The sequence below is a fragment of the Calonectris borealis genome, chromosome 5 (genome assembly GCF_964195595.1).
Source record: "Calonectris borealis chromosome 5, bCalBor7.hap1.2, whole genome shotgun sequence".
Classification (NCBI taxonomy): domain Eukaryota; kingdom Metazoa; phylum Chordata; class Aves; order Procellariiformes; family Procellariidae; genus Calonectris; species Calonectris borealis.
The window spans coordinates 13,151,820-13,172,677 of NC_134316.1; the positions used below are offsets into that span (position 1 = coordinate 13,151,820).

At 34.6% G+C, this 20,858-nt stretch overlaps 1 protein-coding gene across 8 annotated transcripts in view; it reads right to left on the minus strand.

Moving 5' to 3' along the window:
• Window positions 1-4,122: 4,122 nt before the first annotated feature.
• Window positions 4,123-20,858, minus strand: part of PPP2R5C (protein phosphatase 2 regulatory subunit B'gamma) — an 83,963-nt gene continuing 67,227 nt past the window's right edge. For 7 of the 8 annotated variants that reach the window (XM_075151078.1, XM_075151075.1, XM_075151082.1 and 4 more), the window contains 7 exons: window positions 19,974-20,027; window positions 17,139-17,309; window positions 16,439-16,566; window positions 14,766-14,867; window positions 12,460-12,532; window positions 10,015-10,131; window positions 4,123-6,754 (listed from right to left, as the gene is read on the minus strand). In XM_075151078.1, the coding sequence (XP_075007179.1) occupies window positions 6,623-6,754; window positions 10,015-10,131; window positions 12,460-12,532; window positions 14,766-14,867; window positions 16,439-16,566; window positions 17,139-17,309; window positions 19,974-20,027 (777 nt within the window). In that variant the 3' untranslated portion in view covers window positions 4,123-6,622. The remainder of the gene's footprint in view (window positions 6,755-10,014; window positions 10,132-12,459; window positions 12,533-14,765; window positions 14,868-16,438; window positions 16,567-17,138; window positions 17,310-19,973; window positions 20,028-20,858) is intronic. The other variant, XM_075151077.1, reaches the window with a different exon arrangement.

Consider the following 20,858-nt stretch of genomic DNA (forward strand, 5'->3'; position numbering starts at 1 on the left):
CGCCTGGTCCTGGCTGGTATTTGAAGGTGCCTGGGAGAGGGGAAGTGGCAGCGAAGTCCCAAAGCAACTCCACTGATTCCCAGAAAGTACACTGGGGCCGTTGGGCAACCCACAGACTGAAAACACCAGTTCTTGTTCATATAGAGGTGGAGAAGGGGAAGTCACCCAAAAAAGAAAAACAAGCAAACAAATGATATAAAACTGCCTTTGAACCCCACATGCATTTCCTCAGGTGGAGACACAAGGCAAATGCACAGAGACCCTCACACCCAAGACCTGTTCAGATGTATTGCACAGGAAATAAGGAAGCTGGGGTAGGAGATCGTGCCTGGCAAAGGAAGACCTGACCTGTAAGCCTCTACCTAAGTGTAACTCTGCATTAAAGCATGTATGTCCAGCTAGGACGCTAGGAATCCAGAAAGCCCAGCCACATACCCCAGCTCCTCCGTTTCTACCTGGAAATAAGCGTGCCTATGCTCAATTAGGCTCCTAGGGGGTTTAGGAGTCCAGTTTAACTTTGAAAAAACACTGACTTCTTAAGTAATAGAAATCTCAAACCTTCTTGTCTGGAAGGAAAATGACCTGTTCAGCAACCAAGTTTCAACCACAAGCACCAGAACTGATAGAGGTGATTCACTGAAAACCAATCAAAACCATTTAATTTTCACACACCCCCCTCCAAACTTTATTAGAAAGGTAAATTTTATTTTTGATGAAGAAAAACAGTGGTAGATACTCATCTGAATATTCTATTTACAGAATATAGTTACTGAGATAGTGTTTAATACAACACTCACCTATTTCCATTTTCCGAAGTCTAGTTTGCTCACACCCTATCATTCTTCTACATACAGTTTATGTTTTAGGATTACATTTAATATGAAAAAAAGAGCTATCTTTGCGAGGCTACCCCGAATCTAGTCCTGCCTGACTGCTTTCCAATGAGGGGGAGAATTACCTACTACTTAATCCACATAGCGTCAGTACAGGCCAAGCATCCAAAAACTACAGGTTAAATTAACATCCTGGCTTTCAGGATGTTCATTAAAAGGGTGTTGATAATACTCTTAAGCAACCTAGATAGGTCTCGAGTGTAACTTGGCATCTCTTAGGAGGTTAGCTCAAGCTACGGTTCCAAGTGCTAGCATTCTCATTCTTCGAAAACAGCCATAATCTGCTGCACCAAAATTTTTGTAGCTTACAAAACAAGACATAGTATTTCACTGCTGTAAAATTGCTGCCAGAAAAAAATAGATTAAGGAAAGTAAAGTAAGGAAGTAAAAAGAAGAAAGCAGGACAGAGATAGGAAGTAAGAATTCAAGGAATTAATTATATACATTGCTGCTGAATTGCAGAGAAAGCAGGGTCAAAAAACCCCAAGTATCATCTTACTGTAGGTTTTAAAACCAGAAATACTCCATGTGCAACAAGACTTTATGGCATAAAGAACAAGTCTAGGATTCTGATATTTAAATGCTAGGCTACTTGCAACAAAAAGCCAGTGTAGGTAAGACACTTTGTATTCCTTTAATCACTTCAGCCTTATCTACTGTGCCAAAGGGGGCAGAAGGAAGATGTTGTAAATTAAGTTAAAGGAAATTGAAGCAAAGACAAGATAAACTAGCTTTTTGCACAAGTTCTCATGTTCAGTTAAAGCCTATAAAGAGAAAAGGCTTTAGCTTGCTCAATCGGCGTGAAAAATAGTTTGCCCTGATCTACCTCTAGTTAATTCTGAACGTCCTTTTCTTGGATACACAAATGACCCAGTCCTTCTCACAGGTATGCGAGAAGCCATTGAAATCAGCCATCCAAAAGGCAAGATGGCCAATATGACATGTTTCCCCTATAATTTAACTAAAAATAAGTATTTCAGAGAATCAGAATGAGATGGCCAATATGACATGTTTCCCCTATAATTTAACTAAAAATAAGTATTTCAGAGAATCAGAATGAGAACTAGGACTTGTCAAGACAGACAAGATTTGCTCCTGGCAAATGCCATACAACATATGTAGAAAGAAAACCTTTTGCACAAGTTATAAAAGAAACAACTTCAGAAAAAAAAAATCTTTTTCCTATATTTCCTATATTAATAATTTGGTAGTATTTGAGACCAAAAACAAGGCAAAAAACCCGAACAAGCAACAATCAGAGCAAATCACTTGCTTTCCCATCTCTAATCCTCTTGCATCTCTAATTCTACAGCCAGAGTACTAGACAAATTACTATGGCAAGGTCTTCATGCTAGCATGAACGCTCTTAGTGTGGTCTTCTGGGTCACAAAAATGCCTAAAATAGCTTGAGACAGATTATGTGAATATCCTTCTCACCCTTGTAGCAAGACAGTGGAAGCCCTCTCCCCTCAACACCACAGGGTTGGTGCTTATGAAACTTCATGTTTCGTGTGTGCAGTCCTCCACTTGTGCGGGAGTGAATGCAGTCCCAATATGACTGGGCTCAGAGAAAGCCAGCCGCAGTCATGCTGTTCTTCAATTATATAAGGAATGAATAATGTATTATCTTCTTTAGCTCCACAGTAAATTCTCCCTTGGGAAATTTTTCATACAAAATTTTTAACTACATCAAAGTTTTATTTCATAAGGTAAAGACGGCTCAAGCCATGTCTCATCATATAAAAGAAACTATAATCCAGGGAGACAGTGATATGGTAATTAGAATGGCATTTCTTAATTAGCTATATGCAGTCTGAGTCTCCACAATCATTATGCACAGTTAAGGACAAGACTCAAGGAGCAGAAATGCTCCACTTTAGGTGGATGGTCCATAATGGGATCCAGAACAATATTCTGGATAACCTGGAGTCATAGGTATCTCCTGTAAGCACCATTTCTAAGGTGCTAAAATAGTTTGCATAAAGCAAAGCAACAAACCTCCAGACACAAGCATACTTGTGCTACACTAGCACCTTCTAAAAACCCAAACCAAGCAAGCAATGCCAAAAAAAGGTTGTTGGTCAAAGCCCCTGAGCTTAATTCCCTTAGAGAGAAAGAATTAAAGTTCACTTCCTGAACATGCTTGCAACTCAATAAGGTATTTATATAGAAAAAAATGTCACTACCACCAGTATTTTAAAACATTACATTTTGAGAGGTATTTGACCCTAATTTTGTAAACTGAACGACTGAATCCTCAGCTGTTTCAATATCTAGTTTTTTGATTCATGATTACGCTTGGGAGTGCATGCGATGAGTTTACTTCTGAGCTTATGCAGAAAACTCTTTATTTCAGTAGACAAAGGCTTCATTTATAACTCAAAACTCTTACATTTGTAAGTCAAGTAGTAGTCAGACATTGATCCCAGGCCTACACACACACACCCCCTACCCCCAACCCACCACTTATTGAAAGTCAGCTTTATGTGAGTAATTTCCTTAGTTCTTTTGGAGACTTTCATGGATTCCAGAGGGAGACAGTTCCTACTGCTAGCTCGTGTTTTCCTACATCCTTGCCACCTGAACACATATCACCTACCACACTATAATCCCTAATTGTATGGCTACTTTGCTTGAAGCCTGCCAATATAGAAGTGTTACAGGGGAAAATCCCATGGTATGAAAGGTGCATCTTTCGTATTTGTAGATTGGAGATTTATCAAATTCCTTTCAGTACTGATAGTTGTTCTAAAAGTTAAGTCTGCTTTTTCTACTGAATATCCATTATTCCTGTTTTTTTGTTTATGGCCTTTCCATAATTTTTTTTTTGCTTTTGTGAAATTTTATGCATTTATTTTAATTTGTACAGCTATTCTGCAAACAGTGATAACCTGAACACACCCGCAAACACCCTGTACTAAATTTAGTTTCATGATGAGCAAGTAAAATTCACATGTTCTTTATTTGTCCATATAATACACCTTTTTTTTTTGTTTTAAAATTTGATAAAAGCATATTAAATGGCAGGTGTATGAAGTTCTTCAGAAACAATGCCAGAACAAAAAATTGAATTACAAAATGTTAAAAAATATGTAGGTACATTTGAACTTAACATTTCACTAACGCATGTTACAGATATTGTCTAATGAAAAATAACTGTGCCACTTACCTATTTTTGCTGTTTCTAGGAACTTTTTATTCTGTACATAGGACGATTCTGTACAAAATATGAAGTCTACATTTTTATTACTTATTACCATAAAACAAGGTACAATGTATGTACAATATTAAAATGAAGCCATACTAAAGCCACACTAAAAAGACACTTGTAATATTACTATTGACATTCCTGATGTACAGGTGTAATTTTGGAAAACGGGGGAAGGTGTCAGACACAGAACTTTATGAAGAACAACAGTCACCAAAATTCTACTTCAATTTTTCCTTTTATTTTGGATGTATTAGTTTTTGAATTGTTTAGTACAGGATTGTAAGAAGTATATAAATATTGATAATAAACATGCTAAGCCATTAGTGGTGATAAATTTTGGAATATTGCCTAAGTAAATGTTCAGTGGCCCAAAACTTCAAATATGAATTTATGGTGAACTTTAAGCCTTTAAAAATACCATAATATTTCCCTTTTTGGTGAGTGTTTATCTTCAATAAAGAACAGAAATAAAATCTAGACAGTGAAAGATGTTCTTATACTTTGAGCATCACACAATCAATCAAACATTGATATACAGTTTGTTTTTTTTTTCCGCTCGGATAACATAAGAATAATTCCTTTCAGCAACCTCTTGCACAAACATACTGAACACCCAAAATCAAAGGTAACTGATAATCTACCAGCTAAAGATGGAAGTTCAAACAATGGTATATCAAAATACATAGACGTTGCTTTACACAATTAAAAAAGCACCCTTTTTCCCTCAAAAGGAGAAGGCATCTTTAAACTGTTTTAATATAGTTTATCCTAATGGTAAAGCATATTCTTTTTCAAGTTTTACAGGAAATGTTTTCAGACACTGTGGACATTCCACTTAAAGGTTGGGTTGGTCTTTAAATTTAGTTGTTGTAAGCCAATATTTACCACCCACTATTTTCTTCCAATAGACAACGTAACAAATATTGGAAATTGAATGTTAAATGCAACCAACAAACAGCAGGCACTACTTCTGCACAAGGTTACTATGAATGTCTGCTTTGCGCATTTTTTTTTTTTTTTTTTTTTTTAAGGGATGCAGGAGACATTATACTTCCTTAAAAAGTAAAACAAAACTATTTTTAAAGAAGCCGCATTTTTATCTCTTTATGCATCAAGACATTAAACATTAAGTTATATCATGTTACTGCCAGAGACAAAAGAAACTAATCGCCCATTTAGGATTGCAGAGCACATTTCAAACAGCTTGTAAGCAGGATAAGTAAGTCAAAATACTGGCCACCCTGAGAGAAATCAAATATTGAAGACAAAGCACTATATTTTTAAAGAGATTTTCCTCCCGTGCTTTTCCATCTACAACAAAAAGCTCATTACATGCAAGTAATCTTGTGGAATATATAGCAGCATTTGAAGATCATCAGCAACTCAGATGCATTTTCAGTTCACTTGTGAGGTGTATTTGCAGCACATGTGCTCTTTACAACAACAACAAAAGGTATTTTCACGGTAAAATTACGGTCACTATCTCCTCAGCTCTTAGACTCATTTAAAAAGAAGCAGAATGGAACTCAAGGGGCTGTTCTTTTTCTTATTTTAATAAGCTTCTGATGTTGTGTTTCCTGAAAGGTTATGTTCATCTTTTAGATAAAAACTGATGCAACTGAAGTCACGCATAGTCATCTGCCACAGAATATTGAACTCCTAGAGCCCAAGAAAAATGCTGAGTATTAAAAGCTCAGATAAGGGAGAAAACAGTGAAAGAGTATTTTATTGACTTGAAAAAACTTAAAATGAAATTCAGTCTATTCCCAGTCATAGTAAACAAATTTTCATTTTAGGAAAAATTCTTCTATGAGTTCATATCTGGAATACTGGTGCCGTATTATACACTAAAGACTGGAAAATATGGCTTTAAATATACATAAAGTATTAGGACATGGTATATATAGATATATATCTTTATCCTAAATAAAAGAGAAATAAATTTACAGAATTCTTAGAAAGGAATGATAATCGAGGATTGTCATAAAAGTTACCAGTTTGTAAGCCATGTTTTATAATACGAAAGAATAACTGTGTATTTTTAAAACTGCTGGCATATTACAAGACAGCAATAATGTGGAAAAAACTGTAAAGTTGAGAAACCCTAGAAAAAGTTTAATACTTAAATTTGAAATAATTTTATTTTTGAAAACACACATTTATCATTAGTACCAACTATTGGTCATTCACTTAGACAGAAAGAGTTTATAGAATGCTCTTCTCAAATATTACTATAAAAACTACATGTTATCAGCTAGCTGGTACTATGATAACACCTCCAGGAAATTGTGTCCACTTGATTATAGTCAACCCAATATTCTGCATATGGAATTGGGTAATTTACCATTGTTTGAACTACTAATCTTGAGCTGCATACTCTATTAAGTTATTGCCTACAGAACTGGGTTGAAAAAAGTTGTGTGTAACTGATTGGTATGGCACAAAAAAGTAAGTTCTACTGTAGAACTGAGTCCAGAAAAAAACCTTTTCCTCCAAAATAATATTTCACTGTAATAGTTTAATGCCCATCATGTGATATTAATTCATCAGCTCTGCAATGTGATTCCAAGGCTTTCATGGTATAGATATCCTGAGGCAGTTCTGACTTGCGTCGCACAAGAGGACGATCTTTTTTCTGATCTTTCTGTGCCTGAAATAAAAATAGGACAAAGTTGGCCAAAAATTTTAATTACTAAACAATTACTTAAAAATATTTCTTGCATATCAGTATGTTCACTTACGGGAAAAGAAATAAACATATGGGAAAAAGCTTATACTTTCTCCTCTTTACACCACCAGCTACCCAGTTTCAAGTCTCGAAACCATTTTTTTGCTAAGAGGAAAAATTAGAAACAACTAACAAATTCTAAGCTATTAGCAACCATGACATTACTACCATGATTATCACTTCATAACATTTTTAAAAATAAAATTATCACATATCTTCTCACTTATTTTTAATTTTGTATGTCTCTACATGTAAGATAAATGATCTTAATTTTTTTCCATGCTTCTAATTACTCGCACTATTCACATATATGAAAATTTAAGGTTCTGCTGTATTATTTTACTGATGTGCTCTCAAAACCAGACAGTATCCCATCAATCTTGAAACTATGTAATGGTGTCTTTATCCCCATGTCTGTCTCACCTATCCTAATTTGCCTGTTAGATCAATGATGTTTATACATGTTCTTCTATTAAAAAAGTCCTTGTAAAAACTGATTGGCTTTTACTTAGCCATTGATTTACTAGCATGTTCAAAAAGTTAGTAAGTCATGGTGGTCAGGTTTTATTTGTAGCAAAGAGTATTAACTAAAAATGCTCACATAATGTAGTACAGAAAAAAATTCCTGGTCTACTTTCGTCAGTCATTCCATCACCTCTTCAATATGGACGTTCTGCTACATTGCTAACCTCTGGCATAAACCTCACTTTCACCAAAACTGTGTAGATCTTTACACAGTTCCTCACTTCTAAAGTTTTATTTAAAAAATAAACTAAGCTGTCCTTTTGACTTGCCTTTTTTTTTTAAATTGGTAACTGTAATAGCTCTTGTTTTAGCACCAATTTCTGATGGTACTTAGCAAGGAATACATAACTGTCTGTCCAGCGTCCTCTCAAAGAGTGGTGCAAGAAAGCTTACCTAGCTTTCTTTTTGCAATACCCGAATCCTTAATCAATGCTTTTCTTGCCTGGTGACCCAGACTTATCAATCCTCTTGCAAGCTTTATACTTCTCACAGATTTCTCTAAGTTTTTCTAATAATAAGAATTCCTGTTTCAAACCGTTCCATTAGCTCTGCTAGGACAGGACCTTTATCTCTGAAAAACAGGCTTACAACCTTCTAATCATCTCATTTACTTCTTGCACACTTTCTGAGCAAGGAAAAGCAGGAAAGCATGCACTTGGAGAGATGGCTAAAGAATGCTTAAACAGTTCCAACACAAGTTTCAGAATTTTATTTAGTTTAAGATTTGCTTCTTTTCCATTAGCGTCACTTTTTTAATCCCCACCCCTTCTAACAATTGGGGCCCTGGGAGGGGAGCGGGGGGAAATCAAGCTCATCCATAGGAATTTGATGCACTCATTTTCCAGCTGGAACGTTATCATTGAAGCTGTATACAGCCCCAACATTATAGCTCTTGAAGCTGAATTCTTTGTAGAAAAGAAGGTAAGACCTAGGTAGAGTCCTTGGTTTTAGTTTGGGCTGCTACTACTGTTTGCGCATTTTATGTTGTATAATACTGGCCCAAATCCCCAAACACTTCCAGCAGCTGGGACTGGGAACTTTGTTCTTAACTGCTCATCCCAACTACTAGCATGTAGTCATACTTTGGCTGCTTTTCTTCTAGAACTAATGTCAGAGCACTCAGAGTTAGGAGGTATGAATTCTAATTACCTCTGCCCAGGATGGAAAGTGAACGAAGGTCTCATAAATCTTGAGAAAATGGTTATGTGCTAGGAAATAGCACAGTAAAAGATGGACACTACCATCAACCCAACCGTAAGATTAAGCAGTACTCATTTTTTTCAATAATCTTTGTACCTTTCAATAATCAATGTACCTTTCTCCACTAGAACTGGTTCTAGGCTCTGGAGCTAGTGAAAGGAGGACCCTCTCCCCATCACATGGGCCTGGCTAAGCTATCCAAGGTCTGAAGAAAGGCAGAAGTTTAGAAACTTTAGTAAGCCCAATGCTCCTCCCTGACTAGCTCTAACCAGCATTCCCATTCAGGGGAATGCTACCCTCATTCATTGCCCTGGATAGGCATGTAATTCAGCCACCAAGATTTACATGTAATGCATAGGGTTCCACTCCAGAGATAAGTGTTTAAAAAACAGTAATCACTGAGCATGTCTTGGAGGCATTCCAGCATTTCTTTTGATTTCGACCTTCATCCAAAATACCATAGTACAAATAATAAATAAAATATAATCTTGCAGGATAATGACACTGGAATTTTAAGGAAGTAACATAGGAGCTTAGGTTGACCATATGCTTATTTTTATTAAATTTCTTGTTTGATACATTGGTTCAAATTAACAGACTTTACCTCTGATCTCAACCAGTTTTTCAGCTCCAGATCATTTCTCTGGTCTTAAGCTTTGCTGGATTTAAAGATATTCATGTTACTGATATTCCTACCAGATATCTTAGTGATACTGCAATGCTCCCTGGCACCTCTCCATTTTCCATCAGCTCCAAGTTTAAGTCTCTAGTTTGAATGTCAGGATTCTGGTTCCACTTAACCGAAGTTAAATTAAAAATACCTGAAGATCACTAAGCATTAGCTAAAGATGAAAAGACTCGAATGACCTTGAGAGTCCTTGCCCTGCAGCAGGTAATGGAACATGACAGATGGTGGACTGAGGAAGACGACCCATGAGTGGGCAAGACAAACGCACACTTTACACGTTTTTTCAAAACATAGTAGCTTTAGCCACTAAGAAGGCTCTGAATAAAAAACAAACGAAAACGTCATCACTAGAATCTGACTATATTTTATACAAGTTTTCCTTATGAAAAAACAAATCTGTTATATAGAGAAGAGAATAGAACATGATGTGGTAGATTTTATCCATATTTTTAACTATCCTTAAGGCATAATCATTGTTCCCATCATGACACAAAAAGCTATTTCTAAGTGAAAAGAAAATGAAAGTTTCTGTAGAAGTAGTGTCAAAAGAGATCATACAGCAGATTCACAGGCATTAGAAATGTAACACTGTATTCCTGGCTGCTACAGTATCACTTAAAAGTAGCAGCTCTAATGAAGCTTATTACTTTAGGATAAATGGTTACATGGCTGAAAATAAACCCAAGTTTATGTCTGGGATTAACAGTCGCTTAAAAAAAAAAAAGTAATTCATAATTTAGAGTACTTTGTTATCTTCACATGGCTTTACCTGACAAGCCTCTTCTTTCACTGTCTTTTTCAGCATCTGCAAATCTTCAATTAAAGGCCCATCTGTTTCCATTGCAACAGGACTGTTCAGCAAACTCGTGTCACTATATACTGGGTACTAATAAAATGCAAAGTGTTAAAATAATCATTCTTAGTAGTAATACCTAAATACTAAGAGTGTATTTGAGCAGTTGAATGCTATGATTAGTTATTTGAGATTAGCTTCAATATCTTATGCTTCCAGGCACCAAGTTAATACATTTTAAAATGGAACTCCAATACTTTCACTTGGCACAAGTGTCCTGTTGAAAAATACAGTCAGAATACAAAAAATATGCTTTGATTATCTAAGACTGAATTTTAAAATATTCAGATTTTGCCAGTATTGCATATCCACTTTGGCAATCACTTAGCTGAAACCTCATTAATACATTGTCTAGTGATTTGCGAACAGTGTAGCAACCCAAACACAATGATTTTACTTTCTGGTGCAATTTTATGTTGGAAGAGAAAATACACTGTTAAAAGGCCAAATATGGTTAATATACATTGAAAATAACTTCAAAATAAAATATTAAACCTTTTTGTCTTGAGAAAGTAAAACAGCCATAGAAGTCTTTCGGGAATAAAAAACCATCTTGTAGAAACACTTGCATAGTATCTAAAGCTTACTGTACACCAATCTCAATATTTTAAATTCTATTTTAATTCAGATGAGGTGTATGTGGTCTTGAAATCAAAATTCATTTACAAACACACACACACACTTTTTCATCCATTTTTCCTCACAAATATTTTAGTACCTGAGTGTACCAATAACTTAATGCAGATGAGACAAAATAGAAAAAACTGACAGCAAGGATTTAATGAACTTAATTATCATGATCTAAAATCTTGAAATGTATTCTTGTGTCATGCAGAGTCAGGAATAGCTCTTGAACAACAAGAATTGTCAGTAATTAGACAAATTAAAAAGTTAATAGAAATTCCAGGAAAAAAAAAACCTTAAAAATCCATTACATAGAGTGCTAAAAGCATTTATATCCTTACATCAATTCAGTCGAGCACTCAGTGTTCAAATTAATAATTCTTACTTTAAATTGCTTCCATCTATTAGCTCTCTTCAAGCATACTATGCAGAACATACTGTATACAGGTTGTGTTAACCAGTTTCAGAAAATGTACACAGTTACAAAAAATTACTTGAGAAGAAAAGAAAGTTTACACTGTATAACTCTAAAGTTTACCTCTACAAGTCAATCCCCTTATTTAGCCAGACATGCAATAGTTCATCATTTTTGATAGCAAATGACCATGTGTATCAAGTACTCTTCAAGCAAAACTTTTGTATGGCTTATCTGATTAGAGGAATGTTTTGTCATGGAAAGTCAATTGCTGCTTTCATATGAATGGTTCTTTTTTGATTGATCTGTTGTCAACTGACATATTGCTTAATTTTAACAAATTTTGCTTAAGCAGTTTATTAATTGTTCCCCAAGAAATGCCACAAGAGGAAAAACCATTTATGAAATTCCTCCTTCTCAGAAAAAAAAGATGATCCCATACTTTGTTTTAAAATAGCACTGAGATCATAAAGTGTCCCACTTCTGTTTATAGAGTACCCTTACTCCATCTTCCACCACTTTAAACTCAGCTAGAGGATGTTGGAAAAATACAGTACAAGTTTCTTGCTGCTGTATAGTAAAATTCTGGCTGCAAAGTAATTGAAATGTTTGGGGTTTTTCTGCCCATAGCAGCAATTAGTATGATTGAGATAAAGGAAAACTGGCAGCATTCTCCAAGCAAATTAAGTAAGGCGGGGGAACAAGCCAAACCATCCCCTTCTCCCATAATTTCAAAATATTATGAATAGTCTAAAGGACCTTTGTTTCTTTACCAGAATTTCAATTACATCAAGTAATGCCTGCAGGATGTTTTCCTTTTAGTAAGAACCTAAGGTGCAGCTTCACCAGAAGACCGGCCCAATGCAAGTATGAGAACAAATGCAGCAGACAAAAACGTACAATATTATTTTAATCCATTTGACACAGAGGAAAACTAACCAGTCATAACTCACAGTTTGCAGAAAGATCTCTTTTGTAATATATTGTTTGCAAAACAGCTTTTCAAGAGAAACCAATTACGGCATCTCTATATTTTCCATAATTTTGCACAATAACTTTTCAAACCGCAATACAGTATATCTCCTATTATAAGAAAAGGAAAAAGTACTTCATATCATACTTTTCAGAAACCTTTTTTTAAAAAAAATAATTACTTGCACAAGAGAAAGGTTACAAATTTTAAAAGTACTTTTATTGTATATCTTTCATAATACAATTAGTGAAATTGCTTTATTTCCATGATCAGTCAGACCTGTTTCCCCCACTGATATTTAACAAAACTAAAGTATTTAAACATGAACACGTTAATCTTTTCTAAATACCTGGGGATTTGATTTGGCTAGATTTTCTATTTTAACCCATGCTTCTTCTCGTTCCTTCAATTTTAGCTTCTCTCTGAAAAAAAAAATTAGAAACAAAAATGGCAAAAGAAGCTTGGTGAATCTTGCATCACAACTTGCATACTTTCTTAAACATGAAGAAATTCTCTAGAAGAATTCAACAGAATAAATTATTTAGCTATGCCTGTTTTGGCCTACTGCCCAAAATATCACTTCCTGTTGACAGGATAATTTGCATCATATCAATACCCCATGATCACAAAGCAACATTAAAAGGGAAAAAAACTTATATTTTCTCATGAAAGCAACAAACTGGCTGATACCAGTTTATCTTTAATAACTGTACATTGTTAAAAGAGTTAAAATTAAAACCGAAAGAAGTCTTGATCTATGTTGAAAGTGTCTTTGTGTTTTAACTTTATAATATTTGAATTCTATATTGAAACATAACAAACTAATATCTGACCATAAAAAAGGGGCAGAAATTCTTACTGTTAGCCCAATGACTTCAGGTAATAGTTTAAAGGAAAAGGCCCAGAGACATTTTGAATTGAACACTATCAGAGACGTAACTGACAAAAACACACTCATTCAAGGGAGTCACAAGCCAACAGGGATGATGTGGGATGCTATTTTTTTTTTCTTTTAAAATTAAATAGGAAAGGTCTGTTTCCTTATGCCTAATGTAATTTAAAATGGCAAAATCTAGGGGTTTTCTCCTTTCTTTCTTCCAGATAATCAACTTATTGCAGAGACTAGAATGAACACCTGTCTTTGAAAGGTGGTAGAGTTTAAAAGGGCTTTTAGCTTAAGAGTGCTAAAAATGCTCTCAGGCTTCAATGCATAGAGCAGATGATCCAAATGTTAAAAAAAAAAAAAAAAAAGCAGTTATATTCAAGCACATACACAATTTGCCTCCAAATCTCAATTAAGTTAAGTTTGGGCTAGGGTGGAAGAACTCTTTAACCACGCCCTTTTAAGTTCTTGTGTGGTTGGGGATTTTTTTGGTTTTGTTTTGTTATTAGGTCACTCAGCACTGTGTCTGTCTTAGTTCACACTCAAAACGCCACCCAAAAAACCCCCAAAAAAGAGAAGAAAAGATTGCTTTCCCATTTAAAAGGGATTCTACTCATTTGCTGTGAGGGAAGAGAGACTTAGACAGTCTTTTTTTACAAAGCAAATGCTCACATTTTGTTATCTATAAACACTGTCATGAATGAGTGGTTTAGAGGCCGCTTAAAGTGTCCCAGGGAAGAAAATGGGGGTGTGTGAATGCACCACCACAATCACACACACATCTCTCGTAAAAATTTGTTATACTACAAGCTAATTGCTACTTAAACTGTAATAAGGAACTTCAAAACTTGGACAACTCAATCTACATTAAGAATTTGTACTACTTCCAGTATATTGGTTTAAAATAGTTTGAACCACTAGTTGAAGGAATACCTGTACACTTTGAAATTAAAAACAAAATTAAAATCCAGGTATTTTCAGTACCCACTTTCTAACTATGTTCTCCAGCCCCTAAAAAGAAAGCCAAACCATTAATATTTTTGACTTCTCAATCTCACTTTAGAAGGCTTTATAATATACCGAATATTCAAAAATTATGTCTGTTTAACAAAATTGGAAATAGAGGAACAGAAGATACGTGATATATGATCATAAAAGTTATCTGCATTTTGGGGCATAAAACAGAAAAATTCTAGCTTCCAAATCCCTGCTCTGTTCGCTCGCCTATGCAAGAATATACTAAACTCAGCAGAATTCTTCTGGCAAATAATGTACAAACACCCTGTATTACAATAGAGTAACAACTTTATTTTGGGTAATTTTTAGAAAAACATGCACATATGCTCACACACAATCCAATGTTGAAAAATACCAGAAAAGTGTTTTGGGAAGAACTAAGTGACAACATGAAAGAAAATAACACCGGGTAAATAAAGCATACTAAAATAAACACAGGATGTAAACGAAACTGTTTAACAGATCTTTTACACTAGGCTCCATGATTATCAGTGTCCCTCTCAAAAAAAATTAATGTTTAGGAAGATGGTAACCCCCAGCAGTATTAGGCCAAAGACTACATGAAGCATCCTATTCTTAAGAAGATTTTCTTGTTATGTATGAACTGTAAGTTTCACCAAGTCAATTTTGAGACTGTTGTACTGTAATCAAATGGGCACAACTTCCCACTAAAGACAGTAGTTTTTCAGAGCTAAAGCACTCTGAACAAATTAAGAACTTCAAGAACAGACAGACACACTGACATGAAAACTTACTTCAGTTTTTCTGCTTTAAATTGCTGTGTGCAGTCATCGAACAGTTTTTGGTTCATCTCCATGAAGAGTTTCAGAGCATTGTATATCAAGCCATGTATTGTCCTATAAGTAAAACTTCTGGTTGAAACTCAGAGTACTTTAAACTTTGAAATCTATTTTTTCTGGTCAACAGTAGCCAATAGCCTACATAACTGGAAAATTACATCATTTCAGAATAAGTGGAAACAAAACTAGTTAGTGGAAGTTTCAGTTTACCCTCAAAAGGGCTAATAGAAGTACTAAAATTACCAACTTTGAATGCAATTTTCTTACTCTATAGTACTACTTTTGTCACTTACACTTTTGATGTTTGAACTTCATTTTTAATACTACGTGTATCAATACAGGACTAGTTTTGAAATTTAGTAGCTGACTAATCAAACTAGGGTTATTAGAGAAAATGCAAGATAACATTAAAGATCTTGATATAAGTAACTTACTGGCAATGGACAAATTCAAGAAAAAAAAGTTAGTGATTAAAAGGAGCCTAGAAAAGACACCATTCATTTTGAAAACTGTCACACAGCAACAGCACTCACTTCAACACAATTATGCCAGGACTCTTTAGAAAAGTGTTAGAACTCTATTACAAGCAGTGGAATGCAAACAAAAATTAAACAAAAATAATCTGCTTTATGAAGCACTTTTACGGAGTAATTTAAGTTCCAGTCTGTAATCTATTGCTGACAATTAAATCCAAAAAGCAATCAGTTAAATGATTACTTTGTATCATACATGTGAGTTACAAGTAAGAGTGCAGCTGTACTGGGTAGCGTGACTTCTGCTCAGAATAAAAAGAATGCATGGCCTTGAAAGCCAGAAAAAACAACCGACGGCAATCCACATTTACTATGCACAGTTGCATCACTGAATCAGAATTCTATTAATGAGTACATTTTTGTTACTGCTTACATCCAGTGACAGTAACCAATCACTTTAACATCACTTAATCTTCCATTTCTTTTCCTGTGTTCAGTGGCAGATTTATTACGCATTCTTGGCCAACTCATCAGCAGCCCTCAATTCATGGCCAGCGCTAGACTGTGATACTTTCACCATCCCAGCAGTTGCACAACAGCTCAAACAAAGAGGCACTTTACAATGGAACAGCTGCAGAAAGGAGCTGACCAGGACTGTTTTCATGCGTAAGTACTATGTTATTGTGGGGAAAAAAGTGAAAATAGTCAATGGAGAAAGAAGAGAAAACAATAAACAAAAGGGGGGGGGGGGAAGGGGAGGAGAAAATGACCTGATCTACAGCATATTCCACCAGAATGCAGAAGAAATGCAAATCAGCGAAGAGTTTAGAGATCAGAAATCAAAGTTAGTCTTTAGAAGTATATGAAGTACAGATTAATGCCAAATTTGCTTCATATTAATAGAAATATGTCATGGATTAGATGCACTAAAACATTGTTTCTTGTTTAATGAAAAAAGGAAAAACTACCTTCCTCAATTCTTAGTATTTCCTAAAAATTTTGACAATAGTAGTTTCCTCCTTATCCAGCAACTTTGTCATAGAATAAACAGCTCAACACACTTAAAACTAGCAACTCAAAGATCTGAACCACTTTTAAGCCTAAAGCTAGACATAAGTGAAATAGTAGAATTTTATTTGTACAAGGGTTTCTTACTTGTTCCAATGCGTCTTTGAATTCCGGTACAAGGATGGAAACATGATGGGTAAAATCTTTGCTGCATTGTCACTAATTAAACTCATAATATATTCATTATTCCAGTAGTATAATGCTCGCTCTGCAACCTAAGACGACACGAGAAAAGGAACACTTCTTCCGACAATGTCTTAAAGAGCAAATAATTGAAACATTTGGCAAATGTAAGGGAAAGGTAAGAAAAGTTGCAACTTAGATTTGGATTTTTCTAGTGCAAATGGGAGTCATGGAGCTGATGGAAAGAGGGATGGAAAAATTGCTTTTTCCTTGACTGGGACATGATTCAAACTATAACCTACAAACTCTGAAATTCAAGAAAGAAATGTTTTCCCAAAGAAAGAATATTTGTACAACTCTATTACAAGCAGTGAAATGCAAACACTGTGTACTGAACGGGTTCAGGTACTTCTGAAAACAGCAAGCTTTTAAGTTTTTATGTTAAGGATAACACTGAAGTGAATCACCCAATACGAATGCACATACCACACCTGAAAAGAAACAATAAAACTAACATTTGGATCCTTAAAATTTGACACAGAATTGAAGACTTTTTTTTTTTGCAATAAATAAAATTAATTATGGTGAATAATAGTAGGTAATACCCTTAACAAGTCTGCTTTATAAAAATCCTCCTATTATTGTGCATTCAGTATGTACGGACCTGAAAGTGTGGACTGGACACACATTTGGCTAGCTGTCTGAAAAGAGGCTCCATAACTTTCACAAATTCAGATGGTTCAATAACATCTAAAATTTCTTCTAGTTCATTTAAAAACATGACTTCTTTTGGACTGTGAGTCTTTGGCCAGTATTTCAGCAGTGCCATTACAACCTGTAGAGACAAAGTGAACATAATCTTCACGATAATTTGACTTTACCTTGCACTAAATTATATCTCATTAAGTAGTCTGATATTTTAAACAGAACACAAAACTCAGACTTCTTGTCCCATGTGACAGCAGTGATTAGATATAGTTCAGTGTCACAGAAATAACTTCATAGGTCTTAGACCTTAATAGGTCTAAAAACACTTCTACAGAAAACAAAGTTATACACTTAAAAGACACGTTCAAAAATAATCATCAAAAGACTAGAGAAAGTAACCTGACATCTTAACATGATCATCAAATCAAAGTGCAAATTTGCTATTATACTATGGGTAAAATTATCTGCCACTTACACAACAGCAGCTTTCAATCTCTAATTTCTTGAAGGCATACTCCAAAGCTCAAGAAATTAAGTTCTATCATTATATTTCAAGAAAAGATTTACTATAAATACCTAAATTGACAGGTGACTGACTACTCTAGGCATGTTGCTCTTAAACGTTGAGTTTTATTTAATTGACTATATTACTGTAATCACAATCTTAACTTACTTCATGATTATTAAATTATTTACCCAGCTTGCTGAAGCAGCTTTTGCCTAGCAAACCATGAACACTCAAAAGATAGGTCGGAGAAAGGAGGGAGGGGGGGAGAGGAAAGGGGGAGACAACTAAGGGATCCATAGAAATGTGACGCAAAAGGAAGTCATCTGCCAGTTGACTCTCAACTCTTCAGAAAGAGTCTATACATCTGTGGGAAATGTTTCTGAAGTCTAATTGAAAAACCACCTCTCTCATCTATTGAATATATAAGTAGAAGAATTTAAGTCTGAAAAGTGATACTAGTTTAGCAGCTAAATATATTTAGACATTGTATTTATTGTGGTGTTATCAACTACATCATAATTTATTCAAGAATCTTCAAAAATACAAAGTTACATTGGAGGAATAACGACTTGTGTGCTGTTAGCAATTTCTGATTTAAGGAAAATGCAAGTAGACACAAATGTTTTTGTTATGAAAGGACGATGATTTTTTCCCAAAGATGTCAGTTTCCAAACCAAAGTGTAAGATTTTAATTTTTTAAGGGTGTTTTGTTTTCTTTTTTTTTGCTATAAAAACTGTTTTCTGTCTGTGGCAATTTGGTGCTAAACAACAGTCAAATAGGAAGACATTTTCCTTCAAAGGATATTTAAACCATGTTAAATATTTAAAAATGACTGGCATAGCACTCAATCTTAAATTTAGATATTTTTGATGAGAAATTAATACAACCTTGAATGTGCACGTTTATAAATGCTTTTGTTTTGTGGTTAAAGATTAAAAAGCCACATAAAGAACAAAAATATGACAGTGTCTGTCTAGTCCTAGATGTGGAACTGGACAAAAAATTCCCCCAAACAGTACAGACTTCTTGAAAGTTTATATTTGTCTTTTTATATAGTTTAAAAGTTGCAACAATCCATTAGCCTTTCTCTCAGACAACAATTTTTTTTCTCTCATTTAGGAAAAAAAAGCAGTCTTTTTTTGTTTTCTGAAATGAAGGACATTTTTATAGAAGTCCAGCTTTTTACATTTAAAAACTATAAGCAAATATTTAATATCATCACTGGCAAGATAACTCAGTGAGAAATCAGTGTATCTTTCGTATATGTAGACACTGTGTCTTCAGTGAAGCCCTGGGAAATTTATGCAGATTTTTTAAACAAGATGTCAAAAGTCTCATTTGCCAATTATAAGGGGAAACAAAGTTTTATTTTGTAACGACCATAATTTTTGAAGGGGAACTTAGTACTTCAGTGATGCATGTGCTAAGTTTTTAAAGAATGTTGTAATCATGTACTAATTTGGGATCAAAAAGGGAAACAGACTTGGATGCATTTCAGTTCAGATTTGTATTAGGAAATATGTGACATCCTAGCTGATGTCTGGAAGAAAGCTAAGATTTCAAGATCTCATACAGCACGAATGACAGAATGTCTGAGATTTGGTATCTTAACAAATATTAAAAGCTCCACGTAGAAGAGAGTTCTTGCTCAGCTGCATACTTCATTTGTTTCAAGAATCCTAGTTTCCATTTTACAATGGAAATGGTTGTAATCTAATAATGTACACTTTTATTAGTTCTTACCTACTTAATATTGGGTGTAATGACACAAAACACTATATACTATCGAGGACAATTAACAGTATTCATCTATGCAATTATGTGCAGCCCAGACCAAAGTCTGGTTTTGTCTATGGTCCAAACTTGGTAGACATGAATAGGATCCGACTCAAAAGCCTTGCATCAGTAGGTAGCTCCGTGTGCCAGAAATCTATATTCCATCATAACATCAGTCCTCAATAGAGCACAGTTCAGGAAAGCTAGTATCTGACTGAACTGCTTCTGGATCAACCATCTCATATCCAGTCAGCCAGAAGAAAATAAGCAGAATAAACTCTGGTCTGTTTGTAACAGGTATGCTCTTAATGTTTTAATTCATTTTGGACATTCCAAACAACTGCTGGAAAAACTGAATTTGATAGATCAAAATGGTTGAATATTTGACTCTTCCTAATAAAAGCAATTACATATCAAGACTTTGTTCCCAAAACCTCCTTAAACAGTCTACACATGAAAGGGATATTAATATTCCAAAATATGTAATAATAGCAACATAAACTTACTGGTTCTGTAAGCGTGCTGTCCTTTTCTAAAAATTGAACTACACAGTATGCCAGCTACAGTAAAAGAAAAAGATTTTTATTAACACTCATTGTGAAGCTCAACACACTTTGAAATCACTAGCATAAGTGGAGAACACTACTGAATTCAAATAAAAGCACAACAGCTTTTCTGTAATTTTACAAAAATTATTTGGCAGACAATTTAAACAACAAAAGGGTAAATACATTTACCAATTTTTCCCAACATTCCCAAGTCTGTCCTCACCTTCTTCTGGGTTATAATATAGATAAACACATAATTTGATGTTTTCTTTTTAGACCTAGTATTTGCATTTCAGCACACTTCATCTTCTCACACATAGGATTTAAAAATCACAATCTTGTCCTCTAAAGTGCTTTCTGCTCGCTAACATTTTGGTGTCCCATGCTGTTTTAATGAGCATCTTCTATTTCATAACTTAAGTTAGTTAAAAATGCATTGAACAGCTGTAAATCTTAGGATTTTCTATATATGATAACTAACAATAATGATGCATATCAATGTAAAGCTGATGCAAGCTGAGGCTGAATTACAGTATTTGCCAACTTCAATTCTGAGAACAAGACTGAGTATCTGTGCCTAAATGGTGAACTATTACATCCCTTTCACTCGATAGGCCAGTAGTCCCAAAGTAAATGGGAGGATCACTGCACACCTCATGAACTGTTTAACCATTTTTCTAATGTCTCTCCATTTATGGAAGTTCAGCTGATGAGCCCAATTCCTTTCCTGTTTTGATGATTGCTACCAAGAATGTCCCTAGGTAATTTGAGGAATGTACAAAGATTATTACATCTACTGTTCTCCACTATTCTGAAGTAACTTTGAATTAAATATAGAAATTA